The sequence below is a fragment of the Scyliorhinus torazame genome, chromosome 13 (genome assembly GCF_047496885.1).
Source record: "Scyliorhinus torazame isolate Kashiwa2021f chromosome 13, sScyTor2.1, whole genome shotgun sequence".
Lineage (NCBI taxonomy): Eukaryota > Metazoa > Chordata > Chondrichthyes > Carcharhiniformes > Scyliorhinidae > Scyliorhinus > Scyliorhinus torazame.
In genome coordinates, this window is record NC_092719.1 from 205,874,168 (window position 1) to 205,893,204 (window position 19,037).

The window sequence follows — 19,037 nt, forward strand, 5'->3', positions numbered from 1 at the left end:
GGAAGCGAGGGAAACGCGGCGGTCTTCAGGTTAGACTGAAGCAACGCGGTTTCAAGACCCCTCTCCCCAGCATACTCCTGGCAAACATCCAAGCGATCGAAAACAAGCTGATGAACTTAACGCCAGACTTACCTCTCAGAAGGAAGCAAGAGACTGCTGTGTGCTCTGTTTCACAGAGACATGGCTCACCCCCGCCTCACCGGACTGTGCCATACAACCTGAAGGCTTCTCAATTCACCGGGCGGACCGCACAACATCATCAGGCAAAGCGAAGGGTGGAGGGGTTTGCCTCCTCATCAACTCCTCCTGGTGCTTGGATGTGGCGACTCTGGCGACCTACTGTTCCCCAGACCTGGAATACCTGACCGTGAAGTGCCGCCCATATTATCTTCCACATGAGTTCACTTCAGCCATTATCACAGCGGTCTACATCCTACCCCAGGCAGAAGTGAGGAAGGCGCTGGACGAACTATACACAGTAATAAACAACTACGAAACAGAACACCCGGAGGCCTTGTTCATCGTGGCCGGAGACTTCAACAAGGCCAACCTCAAGAGTGTACTGCCAAAATTCCACCAGCACATCTCCTGACCCACCAGGGGCGACAACACTCTTGATCTGATACTGCTACTCAAAAATCAAGGGCGCCTACTGTTTCATCCCCCGACCGCACTTTGGGAAATCAGACCTTAAGACGGTGCTCCTCCTCCCGGCATACAAGCAGAAACTTAAGTGGGAGAATCCAGCTAAGAAGGTGGTGCAGTGCTGGTCCGAGGGGACAGAAGAGCTCTTACGTGACTGCTTAGAGACAGTGGACTGGTCCATATTTAAGAACTCAGCGACCAACTTAAATGAGTATGCCACCACTGTCACAGACTTCATCAGCAAATGTGTGGACGACTGCGTGCCAAAGAAAGCAGTACGTGCGTTCCCCAACCGGAAACCATGGCTCAATCGTAAGATTGACTCCCTACTGAAGGACAGATCTGAGGCGTTCAAGGCAGGCGACCCTGTCCTATACAAGAAATCCAAGTACGACCTCCGCAAAGCCATCAGAGATGCCAAGAGAGAATATTAAACCAAGCTCAAGTCACAGACTCTCGGCGGTTGTGGCAAGGACTAAACAACATAATGGGCTACAAAGCGAAGCCGACAGTATCTCTGGCAGCAGCGCACCCCTCCTCGATGAACTCAATGCATTCTATGCTCGGTTCGAGCAGGTAACCAACAATCCGCTGTCGAGTGCCCCAGCAGCCCATAATTTACCCATACCCAGCATCACAGCTTCCAAAGTCAGATTGGCCTTCCTGAAAGTGAACCCTCGGAAGGCGACGGGCCCGGACGGGATCCCTGGTCGTGCACTCAGAGCCTGCGCGGACCAGCTGGCAAAGGTATTCGCGGACATCTTTAACCTGTCCCTACTCCACTCCAAGGTCCCCATCTGCTTCAAGAAGACCACCATCATACCGGTACCAAAGAAGAACCAGGCAACGTGCCTCAATGACTACCGACCAGTGGCCCTGACTTCAGTCGTAATGAAGTGCTTCGAGAGGTTGATCATGAAGCGCATCACCTCCACACTCCCAGAATGCCGTGATCCACTGCAATTCGCATACCGCTGCAACCGGTCCACATCAGACACCATTTCCCTGGCCCTACACTCATCCCTAGAGCATCTCGAAAACAAGGACTCCTACATTAGACTCCTATTTATTGACTACAGCTCCGCCTTCAACACCATAATCTCAGCCAAGCTCATATCAAAGCTCCAAAACCTAGGACTTGGCTCCCCACTCTACAACTGGATCCTCGATTTTCTGACCAACAGACCACAATCAGTAAGAATGAACAACAACACCTCCTCCACAATAGTCCTCAATACCGGCGCCCCGCAACGCTACGTACTTAGCCCCCTACTCTACTCCCTGTACACACACGACTGCGTGGCAAAACTTGGTTCCAACTCCATCTACAGGTTTGCTGACGATACGACCATAGTGGACCGGATCTCGAATAACGACGAGTCCGAATAAAGGAGGGAGATAGAGAATCTAGTGGAGTGGTGTAGCGACAACAATCTCTTCCTCAATGCCCGCAAAACTAAAGAGCTGGTAATTGACTTCAGGAAGCAAAGTACTGGACACACCCCTGTCAGCATCAACGGGGCCGAGGTGGAGATGGTGAGCGACGCTACCACCAAGAAAGCACAACAGCGCCTATATTTCCTCAGGAAACTAAGGAAATTTGGCATGTCCACATTAACCCGTACCAACTTTTACAGATGCACCATAGAAAGCATCCTATCTGGCTGCATCACAGCCTGGTATGGCAACTGCTCGGCCCAGGACCGCAAGAAACTTCAGAGAATCGTGAACACCGCCCAGTCCATCACACGAACCTGCCTCCCATCCATTGACTCCATCTACACCTCCCGCTGCCTGGGGAAAGCGGACAGCATAATCAAAGATCCCTCCCACCCGGCTTACTCACTCTTCCAACTTCTTCCATTGAGCAGGAGATACAGAAGTCTGAGAACATGCACGAACAGACTCAAAAACAGCTTCTTCCCCACTGTCACCTAAATGACCCTCTTATGGACTGACCTCATTAACACTACACCCTGTATGCTTCATCCAATGCTAGTGCTTATGTAGTTACATTGTATATGTTGTGTTGCCCTATTATGTATTTTCTTTTATTCCCTTTTCTTCTCATGTACTTAATGGTCTGTTGAGCTGCTCGCAGAAAAATACTTTTCATTGTACCTCGGTCCACGTGACAATAAACAAATCCAATCCAATCCATTACTTTACCAACTGGAAGCAATTATGAAATTATTCGAAACCCGTACCTGTATACTGTATTATTTTATACTTTATGTTTTAATGTTCTGTTGAAGATTAATTGCAGATTGGTTTATGCTCCAAGCATTGTGCTATATTCCATTGGTAAATGGAACCCACTTTTTTTTTGGAAATATTTTTATTGAACTTTTAACATTTTATGTCAAAATGTTACAAAACAATACCAAACACATGGATCAAAAGATTACAAACGACAACAATAACCCCAGTAACAGAAATGCGACCTAAACAACCCCCCCACTAACAGCTAACAGTGACCAATTCCTTAAAGTACAATATGAATGGTCGCTATCGACCAACCCCCTCACTGTAAACTTAACCTTTGAGGTACGAAAACTCCAAAGTCATCTAGCCACACTGAAGACTAGGTGGCGTCGCTGTCTCCAGCTCAGCAGAATTCGCTTCCGAGCAATCAACAAAGTGAATGCCAGGGTATCCGCTCCCCCACCTGTCCTCAACGAGGCTGGTTTGATACCCCAAATACAGCTGCTAATGGACAGGGCTCTAAATAAGCATTTAGGATTGCTGATATGATGAAGATAGACCCCCAAAAACTCAACAATTTGGGACAGGACCAGAACATGTGTGTAAGGTTCGTGGGCCCCCTCGAACACCGCTCGCACCTATCTACAAACCCTGCAAAAAAATCGACTCATTCTGGCCTTAGTGAGGTGCATCCAAAAGACTATCTTGAGCTGCATCAAGTTCAACCTCACACAGGATGTCGTAGCATTCACCCTGCAGAGGGACTCACTCCACACCTCCTCATTCAATATGGGTTCCAGTTCCTCCTCTCACCTGGCCTTCACCTCTTCTACCGAGACTGTCTCTTTCCCCAAGGTCCGTCATATATCACATGCGTGCTGTCCTCTGCCGACTCCACGCAGGAGAGAACCCTCTCCAATAAAGTGGATGGCGGCACGACCGGGAGTGTCTGACATTTTGGCCAAACAAAATCCCATATCGGGAAGTACCTGAATGTATCCAAACCCACAAGTCCTGCTTTCTCCTTCAACTCCTCTAAGCTGGCAAACCGCCCCTCCAAAAACAAATCCCTCACCCTCTCCAGCTCCTTAGTTTTCCACCCCCCCATATGTGCCATCCAATTTAGCCAGTTCAAACAAATGATTCCTACAGAAAGGGGTCCATCTTGACACTGCTCATAGCTAAATATGTTGACGGAGTTGCTGCCATATTTTTAAAGTGGAGACAACTACCGGGCTCGAAGAACATTTTGCCAGAGCAAACAGCAGAGGCGCTGCCACCAGCGCCTCCAGGCTAGACCCTTTGCACGAGCCCCGACTCCATCCGCACCCAGGTAACGTCCTGGTTACCAGTCCACCCCAAATAGCTTCTCTGCCTAATAATAAAACATTAAATTCGGCAGCCCCAGCACCCCCACTGCTTATCCCTCTATAGGACCCCACTCCGAATCAGGGAAGTTCTCCCCGACCAAATGAAACCCGCTGAGCCACTCCATCCCCCGGAAGAATGACTTGGGTAGAAAAACTGGGAGGCATTGAAATAAAAACAAGTATCGCAGTAAGATGTTCATCTTCATGGATTGAACCCGGCCTGCCAGTGACAATGGAAGGATGTCCCGCCTCAGTAGATCCGCCTTGATCCTGTTCGGCAGGCTGGTGTAATTCAATTTGCGAAGCCACACCTAATTCCGCGCCACCTGGACACCACTCCCGATACCGGAAACTAGCCCCAGCCAGGTAGAACAGTAGACCCCCAACAAAGCTCTCTATCCCCCCCCCTCCCCAAGGACTAACCATAAAATACTCGCTCTTTCCAAATTTATAACCCGAGAAGGATAGAAGGACGCTTTGGATAGATCTCGGGAACTCATATTAGTGCGAGATGCAAATTTGTCAGAAAATAATCCCGCTCTTTCGGTATTCATATCGCGACATCAAACGAGATCAGGGTATATCTCGCGAGTCGCGCAGATCCCGGAAGTAGAATCTCCCAGCAATATTGGTTGCTTTGCGCCGCCTTTCGGGCACAATGCGACCAGTAGATCCCGTCCAACATGCAGCTGTATCTTTAGCTTCTTTCCTCCACCCAAAGTTTTCTCCTTTTTTACCTCTCCACCCTGCCACTTTTTGCAGTAAGCCACACTACATACAATATGCTGCAATAGTGGTTAAAAAGTTCGAAAGAAAATCCATCTACCTCAGCTTCTTGATCATCATAATACATCTTTTTGACCTCCGGATCCCAGTCTATAGCAACTGTGGAATGTGCTGGAGAAAAACAAATATTGCCATGTGAATCACAGAGTGAAAATTCAGTCAAATTAATTGGTGACAGGCCAGTTTTGACTAGACTGGTGCTAATGGTCCCATATAAAAATAAAATATTGTACGTCCCAGGCATCCCTTCCCGCTTATGACTTATACCCAGCAAATCGATGGTAGATAGGAATCACAATTACAATTCCTAAATGTGTACTGGCAAAATTAAGTCGAAAGTTCATCAATTGGAAATTTTGATCTGTACAAAATCTGATGACTCATTCTAAATGCATCAAATTTCCCCAGAAACATGTTGCGCTGTTGTCATTTTTAACTACTTGAATTTCCAGCCCAAATTTACATTCCTCATTTTAAAGAAAACCAGAATGGCATTCGGATTGTGGAGAGAGAGAGGGGAGAGAGATAGAGAGAGAGAGAGAGAGAGAGGCGAGAGAAAGAGTGACAGAGAGGGAAACAAGAGGAAAAAGCAAACTTTTAGAATGTAGTAAATTGTAATCTATATAATGTAACAATTCTCCACTCACCAAGTGTATGCGTCAATAAATTATTTAGTCAAGCATGTTTCCATTTTAAAAAAATAAACTACAATGATAACATTTTTATTTATTTACAGGGCGAGAGCTTCACTGGCCAGGCCAGCCTTTATTGCCCATCCCTAGCTGCCCTTGAGAAGGTGGTGGTGAGCTGCCTTCTTGAACCACTGCAGTCCCTGTGGTGGAGGTACACCCACAGTACTGTTAGGGAGGGAGTTCCAGGATTTTGACCCAGCGACAGTGAAGGAACAGCGATATATTTCCAAGTCAGGATGGTGAGTGACTTGGAGGGGAACCTGCAGATGGTCGTGTTCCCAGGTATCAGATATCAGAAAGTAAAAGACTATTCTGCACAAATCTAGCAAATATCTTTTGATGTGGTAATGAGATTACTGAACAAGATCTATCCAATGCATGTAATTTACTTGGATTTTCAGAAGCTGCTTAATAAATTAATGCCTATAAAGCCTTTGACTGATGTTTTAAGCCATATCTTAAGGTTTAAACTTAGTGTGTCTCCTTTGGGATATTGAATTGGGGCAAGTTCTGTTAGGAGAAATTGTGTATGATCTGTGGGAAGAAGAGTCTTAAACAGTCTTTTTTTATTCCAAGCACTTAATATTTTTGGTTGAGCATCATCTTAAACTTTGTGTGGCTTACAGTTTAACTTGAGGAACGCCCCATCTTCCGTAATAGAGCTGAAATCTGAGGTGCCATAGGCATTCACCACACTGAAGCTGAAGAGTTTCTTTTTACAGTTCTGCTTATTGCCTTTGGTGGTGCGTTTGGTGGGCCCATTTTCCATTTTATCATTCTCGTCAGCTGCAGAACCATCTGATTGGCTGTTTTCAGGTTCAGAATTATTTTCCTCATTATCTCCCGCTACATTTTGAAGATCCATCTCCTCCTCAGCTAAAGAAAGTAAAACACAAAAATGAACAGATGGAAGTCATCAGAAATCTTAAAAGAAACAAATTCATAAAATTCAGTTGCTAATTGAAGTTTCAACACATTACGGTATCACCTAAAAACATTTATCCTTTAAAGCTTTCAGACATCATTCTCAATCAAATGCTTAATGATAGAATTATTAACAGAAACAGAATGATAGAAGCTTTTAGTTTCCTGGGCAGGCAAACTGTACGGGAATAGTCTAATAGTCTTTTTGTAATAAACATTTTATTGAGGTATTTATGGTTTTACAACAACAACAAAATAAACAATGTACATGAAAATATAAACATAGTGCAAAAGCCGTCTTCCTCCCTTACAGGTCCCACCTTTACTAATCCCCTACTCTAAACTAAGCTAACCCTCCCGTGACGGTTAATTTTCCCCAAAGAAGTTGACAAACGGCTGCCACCTCCAGGCGAACCCCAACACTGACTCTCTCAAGACGAACTTGATTTTCTCCAAACAGAGAAAGTTAGCCAGGTCTCCGTAATTGGGGGCTTTGGGTCCCTCCAAGCTAATAGTATCCGTCTCCGGGCTACCAGGGAAGCAAAGGCAAGAACGTCTGCCTCTTTCTCTTCCTGGATCTTCCGACATTCTGAAAATCTTGACTCGGTGCCACCCTTGTTTTTAATACCTTGGACATGACATCCGCAAACCCCTGCCAGAATCCCCGAAGCTTCGGGCATGCCCAGAACATATGGACATGGTTTGCTGACCCTCCCTCACACCTTGCGCACCTATCTTCTACCCAAAGAACCTGCTCATCCGGGCCACTGTCATGTGGGCCCGGTGAACGACTTTAAATTGTATCAGGCAGAGCCTAGCACATGTTGTGAACGTGTTGACTCTACTCAACGCATCTGCCCAGAGACCATACACTATCTCACCTCCTAACTCCTCCTCCCACTTACGTTTCAACTCCTCGGTCTGCGTCTCCTCTGACCCCATGAGTTCCTTGTAAATGTCAGAAACCTTCCCTTCCCCCACCCTGGAAACTACCCTGTCCTGTATCCCCCTTGGTGGTAGGAGCGGGAAGGTTGAGACCTGCCTGCGTAGGTAGTCCTGCACCTGCAGGTACCTAAACTCATTTCCCCTCGCCAATCCAAATTTCTCCTCCAGCTCCCTCAGGCCAGAAAAGCTCCCCTCCATAAACATATCCCCATCCTCTCAATCCCTGCTCTCTGCCATCTCCGGAACCCTCCATCCAGCCACCCCGAGGCAAATCGGTGATTATTACAGATTGGAGACCACACCGATGTTCCCTCCGCTCCCACATGCCTCCTCCATTGCCCCCAGACCCTCAGGGCTGCCACCACCACGGGACTGGTGGAGTACCGTGCCGGTGGGAACCGCAGAGGCGCCGTTACCAATGCCCCCAAACTGGTGCCCTTGCATGATGCAGCCTCCACACGCACTCATACTGACCCCCTCCCCACCACCCACTTCCTGATCATGGTTATATTCGCCGCCCATTAATAATTACTAAAGTTCAGCAGCGCCAGCCCGCGCACCCCCCTGGCTCTGCTCCAGCATCCCCTTTTTTACTCGCGGGGCCTTACCCACCCATACAAAGCCAGTGATCACCTTATTGACCCGTTTAAAGAAGGACCGTGGAATAAAGATGGGGAGAGACTGAAACACAAACAGGAATCTCGGGAGGACCGTCATTTTCACTGTCTGCACCTTCCCAGCTAGTGACAACGGAAGCACGTCCCACAGTCGAAAACTGTCCTTCATTTGGTCTACTAATGGGGCCAAATTTAACTTGTGTAGCCATTCCCGTGCCACCTGGATGCCTAGATACCTACCACCCTAAATGGCAGCTCCCCCAATCACCTCTCCTGCCCCCTTGCTTAGACCGCAAACATCTCACTTTTCCCCATATTTAGTTTATACCCCAAAAACCGGCCAAATTCCCCCATTTAGCCCTCTCACATTCCATGTGATCAGCCTAGTTGGGGGGCACATCGCCCCCCCCTTTCGCCGATCAGCCATCACCTTTCTTGGGCCAATCTCCAGCCCGCCCCCAGGCAGCCTCCGCCCCCAACCTTCTTTGTCCCACAGCAAATGCCCCTCCTCTATCAGCAGAACATTTCCCCCCCCCCCCCTATGTAAACCAACCCCCTCAACAAGCATAAAATCTGCTCACCCCCCACTGTGTTTCCGTGAGCTAGCCCGCCCAGCTAGCTTGGTGACACCCGTCCATGGTGCCAGACATTCTCCCACCTATTGTTATGGGGCGTTATGTATGCCCCAGAGTCCGCTCATTCGTACCCCTCTGGGAAACTGACGATTCTCAAGTTCTGCCGGCGGGACCTATTCTCTGGTTCCTCCACCTTCTCCAGGAGCTTCTTCTGCTAGTCTCGTAGCATCCCCACCTCCAACTCCACCGCAGTTTGATGTTCCTCCTGCTCAGCCAGCACCTTCTCTACTTTCTGGTTCGCCCGGTCTTGGACATCCAGTCTAAGTTCCAGCCGCGCAATCGATTCTTTAATCGGGTCCAAGCATTCCTGTTTCTGCTTGGCAAAGCCCTCCTGAATAAACTGCATCAGCTGCTCCGTCGACCACTGGGTCGACAAGCCAGGACTCCGGTCGTCCGCCATGCTTTATCCCACTGCGGCTTCAGCCCAAGCCTTCTCTGTTCGTCTATTTCTTCCTTTGCGAGCAATTCTAGGCCTCTCCATGCACCGATGTAGGAATCCACTCCACAATTACCTCCGCGATCAATTTACCGAATGAAGTCCGACAGAAATTGGGGGAAAAGGTCCAAAGGTCCGACCCGAGCGGGAGCCACCAAATGTGAGACCTACTCCTTCATAGCTGCCACTGGAAGCCCTAATAGTCTTTTTGTTAAAGTATTTTTATTCCACAAATTTTGTATGTTTTTACAATTTACAACACCCCTCATCACACCCAAGCCAACAGCCCCCCCCTCCCCCCACACAGTCAATGGTAACCAACTCCTCGAAATGCATGATAAACAAACCCCAACAATTGTAGAACCCAGAACTCATCTCCCCCTCCCGGAACAAATTTCACTTTTCCCAGGGTCAAAGCTCCAGCAGGTCTCCCCCCGTCACGCCAAGGCACAGGGTGGAGAAGCTGACCTCTACCCAACAAGACCCCCATGCGAGCAATCAGCGAAGAAAACATCTTCCCCTGCTCCCGCCTGCAGCCAACACCCCAAATATGGCTTCTTGGGGACCAGGCTCCACCGTACCCCAAAATGGTGCTAAACACCATCCTCCAAAACCTTTCTAACTTCGGGCAGGACCAGAACATATGCACATGGTTCGCAGCGCCCCGACCACATCGCTCACAGATATCCTCCTCCACCCCCTCAAACAGCCAGCTCATCCTAGGCTTTGTATGGTGCGCCCTGTATTCGACCGTCAGCTGTATCAGCCCCAGCCTCGCTCACAAGGGGATCGTCTTTAAAGAGGGACATTTCAAAGAGAAGGAAAGATAGGTCAAACAAAGCAGGAGCTCTAAAGTGTGCAAGATGAAGCAAAAAAAAAAGATGTGCATGACAGCCGTCAGGTTTATGATACAAGTGAGGACCAGGCCAAGAGTTAAGGGGGGAATAAAAGTATGAGAAGGAACTGGCTTTAAAGGGAATCCAATAGTCTTCTATAGGTGTATAAATAGTCGAAGAGAAGAGGAGGGGAGGGGAAGGTTGATTAATGACCAAAGGGGATTATTTATGCAATGAGGAAGAGGGCATAGATAGGATACTAAATTAGTACTTTGCATCTGCCTTTACCGGGGAAGATGCCGCCAAGTCACAGTGAAAGAGGAGGTGTTGTGTTCACTAAAGATTGATAGAGGCTCAGGAGGACGGTCTGTACGTAAAGTTGAAAAGCCACCAGGGCCTGATGAGATGCATCTGAAGATGTTAAGGGAAGCAAAGGGGGAAATTACAGAAGCATTGGCCATAGTCTTCTAATCCATTTTACATACAGGAGTGGTGCCAGACAATTGCCAATGTTATAATTCTTGCTCAAAAAGACAGGTGCACGAGTACAGCCCGCAATATAGACCAGTCAGCTTAACTTTGGTTGAGAAAGCTTTCAGAAACAATAGTCCGGGACAAAATTGTCAATTGGACAAATATGGGTTATTTAAGGAGCGCCAACACGGGTTTGTTAAACTTCATTCAGTTTTTGTTGATGAGGCAACAGACAGATTTAATGAAGGTTGTGGGGTTGATGTAGTATCCATGGAAAAACAAAATGTCACATAACAGGCTTATCAGCAAAGTTAAAACCAGTGGAATAAAAGGGATAGTGGTAGCACAGGTACAAAGTTGACTGAGTGGTAGGAAACAGTAGAAGTGAATGGTTGTTTTGCAGACAAATGGAAGGTATACAGAACAGATTTAAAGTCAACTGGACAATGATTTGCAAGATATTAAGAATCAAAACAAGGTTTTGCAACACATCTTTGTAGAAAGACAGACTTGCATTAATATTGCTCCTTACAACAATAGTTGCTCAACCCGGTCATCCATTTGCTGAGTAAAATTTCTCATTGCAGATTGTGAAACATTTATGAAATTATTCTGCCTGCACACTGGTAAAAATGTACTTCACCGGAGTATCTAACTCCATCTGCTCGCAAATAGCAGGAAGATACAAGGAAAATCAAGCAGCAATTCTTACTGCTTTCCAGTAAATGGAAACTATCACAAGAAGACACAGTAATCTATGAAAACAGATTTCACTATGCCAGCTCAACAAATTACATACTTGCTGCTTTGCTTTTAAATTGACATTTCTTGCTTGCTATAAAACATACCTAGGTTAATATATAGAGTAACCGTACCTTCATCATTAATACCATTTATCGTACTGGACAGGCCGTTGTCTGTGCTCTGATTTCCAGAGTTATGACTTTCATACATTTCCTTGCACAATTTCACGTAACGGCTGAAATGAAAAATGGGATGAATGTACATTCGTTAGGCCAATTACATCAAGTTTATGGTTTAAATAAGCTTTCATTTAATTCTCATTTGAAATCTATAACAAAGGGCAGTCTCAATTTTAACAAGTTTACCTTCTGGACACGCAGACTTAACTTTACTGCAAATCACAGGCAATTGCATCCATGTGGTAATACTGTTTTATTTACAGAACTGAAAATCCCTCATATTTACAGCTCTCAAAAACAGCTTAATGGTGATTTCAAACTAACAGTATAGAGCAGACAAGCCTAAATCTAGTCTCTGGTGAGAGTCGCAAGAGCACAAGAAATGAGGAATAGACCATATGACCTGTTGACCTTGCTCTGCCATTCAACACGATCATGGCTTAACTTGGACTTCAACACCACTTTCCCACCCATTCCCCATATCAATTGATTCACTGAGACACCAAAACTCCACCCATTCCAGCCGAGTCAATGATGGAGCATCCACAACCCCCGGGGGCAGAAAGTTTCAAAGATTCACAGCTCTGAGGTGAAGAAATTTCTCATATCAGTCTGAAATGATTGTCCCTTTATTCTGAGACTGTACTCCCTGCCAGGGAACACAACCTCATAGCACTGTATCTATTCTGACATGCATCTTTAGAATTTTGTACGTTTCAACCATATCCTTAGTCAGATAGCAGTTTTGTCAGTCTTAAACTGGATTAGTAAATTAGTAAATGTCACAACAGCCTGGGCTAGTGCGTGGTCAATTCCAGCCCGACTTGACCCAGAGTCGCTACACAATTGAATGAACCAATAATTCTTGGATACATACCCAAAGTCTTTGGCCCTTGGCTGCCCAATAATTACAGAAACCAGATTTGCCAATTTATTTATCAATGTTTTTATTGAACGTTTAACATTTATATTAAAAATTTACAAAGCAAAACTAGATGGCGTTGCCTGCCTCTCACACAGCATTCTGCAATCAACAAGGCGAGTGCCAGGGCATGCGCCCCGCACCCTTCCAACACCCCAAATAACGGACAGGGCTGTAAAACAACGCTTTGTATTGCTGATGCGGTGCTGAAGAAAGACCCCCAAAAACCCACCAATTTGGGACAGGACCAGAACCTGTGCGTGTGGTTTGCGGGCCCCCTCGAACACCGCTCGCATCTGTCTTCAACTCCCACAAAAACATAGACTCATTCAGGCTTTGGTGTGCCTTAAACACCACCCTGCTGGATCAAACTCACCCTCGCACAGGATGAAATAGTATTCATCCTGTGGAGGGACTCATTCCACACCTCTCCTCCAACATGAGGGGCAGCACGGTAGCATTGTGGGTAGCACAATTGCTTCACAGCTCCAGGGTCCCAGGTTCAACTCCGACTTGGGTCAATGTCTGTGCGGAGTCTGCACATCCTCCCCGTGTGTGCGTGGGTTTCCTCCGGGTGCTCCGGTTTCCTCCCACAGTCCAAAGATGTGCAGGTTAGGTGGATTGGCCATGATAAATTGCCCTTAGTGTCCAAAATTGCCCGTAGTGTTGGGTGGGGTTACTGGGTTATGGGGATAGGGTGGAGGTGTTGACCTTGGATAGGGTCCTCTTTCCAAGAGCCGGTGCAGACTCGATGGGCTGAATGACCTCCTTCTGCACTGTAAATTCTATGATAAGTCCCAGCTCCTTCTCCTACCTGGCCTTCACCTCTTCTACTGAGATCTGCTCTTCCCCCAAGATCCGTCCTCATATCCAGGCATGCTGCCCTTTTCTGACTCTGCACGGGAGAGCATCCTGTCCAATAAAGTGGACGGTGACGCTACTGTGAATGTCTGAAATGTCCGCTGAACAAAATTCTTTATCTGAAAATACCTGAATGTATCCAACCCGACAAGTCCTGCTTTCTCCCTCAACCTCTCCAAGCTGGCAAACCGTCCCTCCAATAACAGATCCCTCACCCTCTCTTGCCCCTTTCGGTTCCACCACCTAAATATGGTATCCAATTTAGCCGGCTCAAACAAATGATTCCTGCAGATTTTTTTTTTGGGGGGGGGGGGGGGGGGGAATGTGGGCGTCGCTGGCTGGGCCAGCAGTTGTTGCCCGTCCCTAATTACCCTCAAACTGAGTGGCTCGCTAGGCCATTTCAGAGGGGACAGTTAAGAGTCAACCACATTGCTGTGTGGGTATGGAGTCACATATAGGCCAGACCGGCAGATTTCTTTCCCTGAATGACTTTAGTGAACGAGATGGGTTTTTATGACAATCAGCAATGGTGTCAAGGTCACCATTATACTTTTAATTCCATATTTTTACTGACTTCAAATTACAACATCTGCCATGGCAGGATTTGTACCCAGGACCCCAGATCATTACCCTGGGCCTCTGGATTCCTACAGATAGGAGCCCAGCTTGACACTCCCCCCAGCCCAGCTTGACACTCCCCCCAGCTTAAAATGCTGATGGTGTTGCCTCCAGTCGGGCGGCACAGTAGCACAGTGGTTAGCATTGTTGCTTCACAGTGCCAGGATCCCAGGTTCGATTCCCGGCTTGAGTCACCGTCTGTGCGGAGTCTGCACTTCTCCCCGTGTCTGCGTGGGTTTCCTCCGGGTGCTCCGGTTTCTCCCAGTGCACCCAAACAGGTGCGAGAGTATGGCGACTAGGGGATTTTCACAGTAACTTCATTGCAGTGTTAATGTAAGCTGACTTGTGATACTAATAAAGATTATTATATTTTCAAAGTGGAGACGACCACTGGATTCAAAGAATATTTCGCCGGAGCAAATGGCAGAGATGGTGTCACCAGCACCTCCAGACTAGACCCTTTGCATGGCCCTGACTCAATCCGTTCCTGGTCACCACATCACCCAGCCAATAATAAAAAATCAAATTCGGCTGTGGCAGCCACTGATGCTCCTCTGAATCCGAGGAGTTCTCCCCATCCAAATGAAACCCGCTATGAGCTGCTTCATCCCCCTGAAGAACGCCTTAGGTATAAAAACTGAGAGGCACTGAAAAAAAACAAGAATTGCAGCAAGATATTCATCTTAATGTATTGAATCTGGCCCATCAGTGACAACAGAAGCCTGTCCCACCTCTGTAGATCTGCCTGGACTCTGCTTGCCAGTCTAGTGTTATTCAATTTGCAAAGCCACGCCCATTCCTGAACCAGCTGGATCCCCAGATACTGGAAACTAGTCCCAACCAGTTGGAATGGCCAATCCAGGTCCTCCCCCCGAAGGGCTAACCACAAAATACTTGCTCTTCCCAAAGTTCAATTTATACCCCGAGAAGGAGCTAAACCTCTTCAATATACCCATGACATCCCCATAATTAGCCCCGGATCCTTACATACAACAAGAGGTTATCTGCATAAAGGGACACCCTGTGTTTTACTCCACCCCTCACAATCCCTTTCCACTTGTCCAAGGCCTCAAAGCAATAGCCAATGGCTCGATTGCCAATGCAAGCAAAAGAGGAGAGACAACATCCCTGCCTCGCCCCCCTATGAAGCCAAAATGATCCCGAATTCGTGATGTTAGTGCACACACTAGATGACGGAGCTTTGTGTAACAGTCACAGCCATGACACAAACCTAGGACCCAGCCCAAACATCTCCATAACTGCGAAAAGGCAGCCCCACTCAACCTTATCAACCATTTTTTCTGCGTCCAGAGTCCCGGTTATCTCCGGTTCCAACCCCACCACTGGTGTAAGAACTATGTTAAGTAGCTGCCTCGCGTTGGACGACGGTTTTCTGCCCTTCACAAGTACGGTCTGATATTCCCTCACCATCTCCAGGAGACAGGGCTTCAACCTCAATGCTAAGAGCTTAACCAACAGCTTCACATCCATAATGAGCAGCGAAATAGGGTAGGATAACGAGCACTCTGTGGGGTCCTTATCCTTCTTCAGGAGGAAGGAGATGGACGCCTGCACCACTATCTTCGGGAGAGAACCCCGCTGCAGTGAATCGTTAAAACATCTGCAACACCAACGGGGCAAACTGATCTGCGCACTTCTTATAGAATTCTTCTAGGAACCCATCTGGCCCTGGCGTCTTCCTCGTCTGCATCTGTATTTGTTTCAGATGGTTGTCTTTCGCACACAATTCTTCAAACCAGGCTTTCAGGTCGAGATTTCTGCTTTCCAGTCTGGTTTTCACTGTAGATTCATTCAGATTCTGTGAACAGCGATGCTGGGAGAGAGAGAGAGGGAGAGAGCTGGTCCTTGTCCCTGTGCCATGTCTCAACTCTGCTTTCCTTAGGTCTCTGGAAATCATCGCACTCAGGCAGGATCCAATCACCAGCTGTTACCAGTAGAGCACAGCCTTTTGGCCAATTCAATGGCCACCAGCCAACCAAACGAACCGAGTGCCACTTGGGTGCCGCAGAGTCTGCGTTTTTCTGTCCAAAGCTAGCAGAGTTCTCAGTTGTAACTCCTGAATTCCTCATTCTCTCTGCTGCTTGATGTAAAAATATATGGGGCTGGTTTAGCACAGAGCTAAATCGCTGGCTTTGAAAGCAAATCAAGGCAGGCCAGCAGCACGGTTCAATTCCCGTACCAGCCTCCCCGAACAGGCACCGAAGGCCTACTTGTGACAATAAGCGATTTTCATTCATTTCATTCATAAGGGCAGCACAGTAGCACAAGTGGATGGCACTGTGGCTTCACAGCGCCAGGGTCCCAGGTTCGATTCCCCACTGGGTCACTGTCTGTGCGGAGTCTGCACGTTCTCCCCGTGTCTGCGTGGGTTTTCTCCAGGTACCCCGGTTTCCTCCCACAGTCCAAAGACGTGCAGGTTAGGTGGATTGGCCATGATCAATTGCCCTTAGTGACCAAAAAGGTTAGGAAGGGTTATTGGGATAGGCTGGAAGTGAGGGCATAAGTGGATCAGTGCAGACTCGATGGGTCGAATGGCCTCCTTCTGCACTGTATGTTCTATGTTCATGTCCCTTATGCATCCATGGATCAAAAATAAAGGGGAAATAAGGAGTCAACAGGAAGGGCCTCTGCATAACAAATAAACAAGGGCAAAGCATTTGGTTGATTTCCTATTTCCAGAAGACCGAGTGTCTGAGTTGAATGGCTAACATAACTTTCATTAGTATTTTATTTTCTTTGGCTGAGGACCTACGGGATGGATTACCTTTGCAAAGTATTCAGGTGGATTTAATTTTAATTTGAAGCACAAAATTAATTGCAATTTAAAAAAAAAGTTTGATGAAACTTATGGCTATATGGCTGCACTGTAGTAATTCGAGACATGCATATCCAGCCTGCAGTGATGTAGAAGACCATGGAAGTGAGCTAGCGAAAAAGTAGCACCGTCACTAAGCTGCGGGAGCTTGCCCAGTAGAATTGCATTGGTTAATCAAATTCATTGTTTCAAGCTGCTGTCCACCATCATCACTGACAGATCTTGAACCATCAGTATATTTCCCTTGCGTTAAGCGCCAAAATGCTTTCTTCAGAGATAAAGTTTGGAAAAACAAAACTGGATGGATGACAGCACACAAATATCACATTCCTGTTACATCTCTCTTAAAATCCAAACAGCACTGGAATGGACAAAGCTAATAAACTCTGTCACAAATATGCCGGGAAGGAAGCTGCTTAGAATGCACTACAGGGTCAGAAATGCCTGGATTGTGAAGGGAAGTAGTTTGAAACTTGCATTGGAGACAGTGGAAGTTTTACATTAGTCCCTGCGATGAGAGACTGAGTAAATTGAAGTTCAGACGAATGAGAGATGATTTTGAAGGGGCTCAACAGGGGAGATACCAAGGGATTGTTTTCCGTGTCTTGGCAATCTAGAAAAAGGGCAAAGTCTCAGGAAAAGGAGCCGATCATTTCGGACCAAGATGAGAAGAAATCTCATCACTCAAAGGGTTGTGAATCTTTAAGATTTTCTACCCTGGACTTCCGGTTGCGGCTATGCTGAGCTAAGTTCGGCAGCTCCCGCCAGAAATGGACTTTCGGGCTCTTTATAGGGGCCCCAGTGGCATTTGTTCGACGGTTCCCAGTGTGGGAAGGTGACAGTACGATTTTCCCGGCACTGTATGGATTGGAGCGGTGAAAAAAGTAATTCTGGTGCAGCAAAAAGTGCGAGGGAGGAAAGCCAAGATGGCGGCGGGTGGAGACCAGGCAGCGTGGCAGTGGTCGCAAGAGCAGCAGTAGTTTCTCAAGCGCTGCTTCACGGAATTGAAAGCAGAGCTGCTGGAGCCGATGAAGGCTTCGATCGACAAGCTGGTCGAGACCCAGAAGGTCCAAGGGCCGGCAATCCAGATGGTGCGGCAGAAGGCCTCGGAGAATGAGGACGAGATATTGGGCCTGGCGGTGAAGGTGGTGGTGCACGAGGCGCTGCATAAGAAATGGCAGAAGTTCGAGGACATGGAGAATCGGTCGAGGAGGAAGAACCTGCGGATTCTGGGTCTCCCGAAGGGTGTGAAGGGGTCGGATGCTGGAGCAAATGTGGTCACGATGCTGAACACGTTGATGGGCGCGGGTGCCTTCCCGAGGCCTCTGGAGCTGGATGGGGCCCACCGAGCGGTACTGGTGTGGTTCCACCGCTTGGTGGACAGGGAGTGTGTCCTAAGATGGGCAAAAAAGGAGCGGAGCAGCAGGTGGGAGAATGCAGAGGTCCGTATATACCAGGACTGGAGCGCGGAGTGGCCCAGAAGAGGGCCGGGTACAATCGGGCTAAGGCGGTTCTGCATCGGAAGGGGGTGAAATTCGGGATGCTGCAGCCGGCGCGACTGTGGGTCACGTTTAAGGACCGGCACCATTACTTTGAGACACCGGAGGAGGCGTGGACCTTTATTCAGGCCGAAAAGTGGGACACGGACTGAGGGTTGGTTGTAAGGGGAGGTCGCGTGGGGCTACTGTGATTACTGTGCTTTGGGGGCTGTTCTGTATTGTTCCTTTGGGTGCTGGGTGGGGTAGGGTGAAATGGTTCGAAGTGGAGGTTTTGTGAGAGTGTGGGCGTCGGTGGTTGGAAGGACGGGGCCCCCGTTGGGGAGGCTGGGATTAGGCCGCAAAAGGGAGCTGTGCCAGAAAGGGTGGGGCCGGTTTGATGGAAACGCGGGCTTTTTCCCGTGCTAGGGAAGGAAGGGGGCAGGGCCGGGGAGGGGGGGGGGGGGGGGGGTGTTGGAGAGGAGTGCCCGCTGATGGACACGAAGGGGGGAGAGAGAGACTACCACACTGGGAGGGTCGATGGAGTGGCGGGAGTGGCCGGGGTCAGCAGGAGTCAGCTGACTTACGGGAGTGTTATGGGGGGAGCAACGCAGCTAAGGGGGGGACCTAGCTTTTGCGGGGGGGGGGGGGGGCGGGGGGACACGACCTGGGTTGCTGCTGCAATGTCCAAAGGGGAGCTGGAGCTCGGAGAGAGAGTCGGGGCGGGGGTCTGCCGATGGGGGGGAATGGAGAGTGCGGGAGGCGCGGGCACGTGGCTAGCCTAGAAAAGGGGATGGCTAATCGGCAGGCGGAGGGCGGTGGGAAGCCCCCTGAACC

The 19,037-nt window shown here is 48.2% G+C and overlaps 1 protein-coding gene across 2 annotated transcripts in view; it reads right to left on the bottom strand.

The window, feature by feature from the left end:
- Nucleotides 1–19,037, bottom strand: part of usp4 (ubiquitin specific peptidase 4 (proto-oncogene)) — a 135,772-nt gene that overhangs the window by 26,088 nt on the left and 90,647 nt on the right. For both annotated transcript variants that reach the window (XM_072472959.1, XM_072472958.1), the window contains 3 exons: nucleotides 11,441–11,544; nucleotides 6,323–6,574; nucleotides 5,047–5,117 (listed from right to left, as the gene is read on the bottom strand). In XM_072472959.1, the coding sequence (XP_072329060.1) occupies nucleotides 5,047–5,117; nucleotides 6,323–6,574; nucleotides 11,441–11,544 (427 nt within the window). The remainder of the gene's footprint in view (nucleotides 1–5,046; nucleotides 5,118–6,322; nucleotides 6,575–11,440; nucleotides 11,545–19,037) is intronic.